Source organism: Sinocyclocheilus anshuiensis, unplaced genomic scaffold (assembly GCF_001515605.1).
Source record: "Sinocyclocheilus anshuiensis isolate Anshui unplaced genomic scaffold, SAMN03320099.WGS_v1.1 scaffold534, whole genome shotgun sequence".
NCBI classification, from domain to species: domain Eukaryota; kingdom Metazoa; phylum Chordata; class Actinopteri; order Cypriniformes; family Cyprinidae; genus Sinocyclocheilus; species Sinocyclocheilus anshuiensis.
Window position 1 is genome coordinate 1,072,793 of NW_015547712.1, and position 2,521 is coordinate 1,075,313.

The 2,521-nt window shown below is 36.5% G+C and overlaps 1 protein-coding gene across 2 annotated transcripts in view; it reads right to left on the minus strand.

The window, feature by feature from the left end:
- Positions 1 to 1,626: 1,626 nt before the first annotated feature.
- LOC107704064 (cleavage and polyadenylation specificity factor subunit 2) overlaps positions 1,627 to 2,521 on the minus strand; it is a 20,240-nt gene continuing 19,345 nt past the window's right edge. For both annotated transcript variants that reach the window (XM_016506905.1, XM_016506906.1), the window contains exon 15: positions 1,627 to 1,970. In XM_016506905.1, the coding sequence (XP_016362391.1) occupies positions 1,878 to 1,970 (93 nt within the window). In that variant the 3' untranslated portion in view covers positions 1,627 to 1,877. The remainder of the gene's footprint in view (positions 1,971 to 2,521) is intronic.

Below are 2,521 nucleotides of genomic sequence, written 5' to 3' on the forward strand. Positions count from 1 at the left end.
TTTCAACAATAAGAGATTAAAGTGCTGCTACTATAATAAAAAGTGCAGAGTTGTAGGTTATACATACTCAAAGCTAAGAACTGAAGTGCATTGAAAATGATTATTATTACCAACATTAATAGTGTCAGTCAGGATGGTGTAAATCTCGAGCAGGAGGACCGTGGGTCAGTGGAAGCATCTTCTCAGGCCTGATGGGTCACACTCCACCATCTGGGAGTCTGACAGATGAATCTAGGTTCAACAGATGCCCGGCCAACTGTAATGAGCTGGAGCTTGGTGGAAGAGAAAATATCTGGCTGTTTATTTTATTTATTTATTAAAAAAAAAATGTATTCAGGAGAAACTCTTCTAAATACAGATAGGGACCATCTTGGGTTTAAAGGATTCTGTGCTTTGTGGAAACACAAAACCACCAAGTTTAAATTATTATTGAACAAAATTCAATAAAACAAACTGATTTAACCAATATACAGCAATATTCGTGGTTGTTTACTTGAAACTACCCGTCCCAAACAAAACTTTTGAACTGAACTCTTAATGCCATTATCGGTATCTTTCCATACAGCGAGTGCCTTAAAAGTTCTTTTCAAATATTTAGCAGAGAAAGTGAAAACTTTGACAAAAGAAGTGACTAATCCTATATTAATGCTGGATGTTTTGTATAGAGATGAGAACAAACATATCTGGGCCATAATGTTTGCTGTGCTGGCAGATTGTGCATTCAAACAGCTGACTCAGGATCAGCCGTGCTGGAAATATTTATGAATATCGCAGGAAGCTTTGACCCTGGATCAGTTATTTAGGTCAAGGAAAGAGGGCATGACGTGGAATAGTCACGAGCTCAAAGACTATACGAAGGACAACAATGCAGTTCATATGAGAATAAAAATCATTTATGGTGTCTTTTTTGCGTAGCGTCTTAGAACTATTGTTATCCCGGCATCCTCATAGGGTTGAGTGTTAAAGGTCACGGGTTAGATTTCTAGGGAACACGCCTGGATAAAACGCTATAACGCTATAACTTCCAGTGCATTCGCCAAATTGAAATGGGAATGTCAACTCGAGAACATTGCATTGTGGGATATTGTACCCATTATACAAGACTGATTGTTTCCTCCATGGGATAAGGTAATTACGACTTTTTATCTCACAATTTGTTTTTTCACAATTCTGAGTTTATATCTCACAATTCTTTCTCACAATTTGAAAGTTTTGCAAATTGTATGATATAAACTCAGAAATGCGTAATATAAACTTGCAATTCTGAGAAGAAAAGTTGAAATTGAGATATAAACTTAAAACTGTGATAAAATCTGCAATTATCTAGTGAAAAAAACAACAACTGAATTACACAATTCTGAAAAAAGTCAGAATTGTGAGACAATTACGCAATTTTTTTTTATCCCGTTGCAGAAACAAGCTTTCAAACTATTATGTTCTGATGCATAATGCACATTTCAGCAAATGTAGTATGTATTTCCATGCATACAGAAAATTTGCATACTATGCACAGAATACATACTATACACTGCAGATGGTAGTATGTTATTCTGAACAAGCCCAAGTTATTTTGTAACAGCACTGAAATTAATAAATGTAAATGCACAAACTCACATTGACACAATGTTTCATTACGAAAACTGAAGTTTATCTGAGCAAAATAAGGGGTAAAAAAGGCTTAAACGATTCTTTGCATCCAGCAGTTTGGAACAAAAGCATTGTTCTTCTTCAGTCCAGACAGACGCTCTCTTTTTGGGTTGCTTTCAGAGAGAACGTCTGCCATGTAAACGTGGGGGGAAACAATAATAAAATACACAACTCAAAAGCTAAAAAAGGGAAAGGAAATGAAAGGAGGGGCTGGAGCTGATTGAGATCCGTTAAACTACAGCATACTGCTGATACAACAGCTCACGAATCCTGTAGTAGTCATCACAATGGCAGCCTTCCAGACAGATGCGGCCCGCTTCCGTCTGAGACAGAGAGAGAGAGAGAGAGAGACAGAGAGAGAGAGAGGTCAGTGTTGTACAGCAGTGCAGTGAGGTGTTCAGGTGAGCATGTTAAGAGCTGTTCACAGTACACACAGGATGTGTTCTTGCATAACAAAACAGCATAATGCTGGAATCTCAAGATGATTTTAACACTTGCCACTGGTACTACAAAAAGTCTGGCTAACTAGTCATATCGTGGCAGGTTCCTGATATATATATATGATATATGATATGATATACTGGAGGTGGGCAATATACCAGTATTATACAGTGTTGGGGAAAGTTACTTTTAAAAGTAATGCATTACAATATTTCGTTACTCCATAAAAAAGTAACTAATTACTGTACTTAGTTACTTTTTTAAGTAATGCGTTACGTTACTTTTGCGTTACTTTTAACATCTGGAAAGGGCTTGCTTGTTTGTTTTTAAAATAAAAAAGTTCTATTTTTGGCAAATATAAAAGCTTTTCACACCAAAAGTGAAATCAATAAACCTCAGGCTGAAGGGAAAGTAAATTTACGTCCGTACAGTA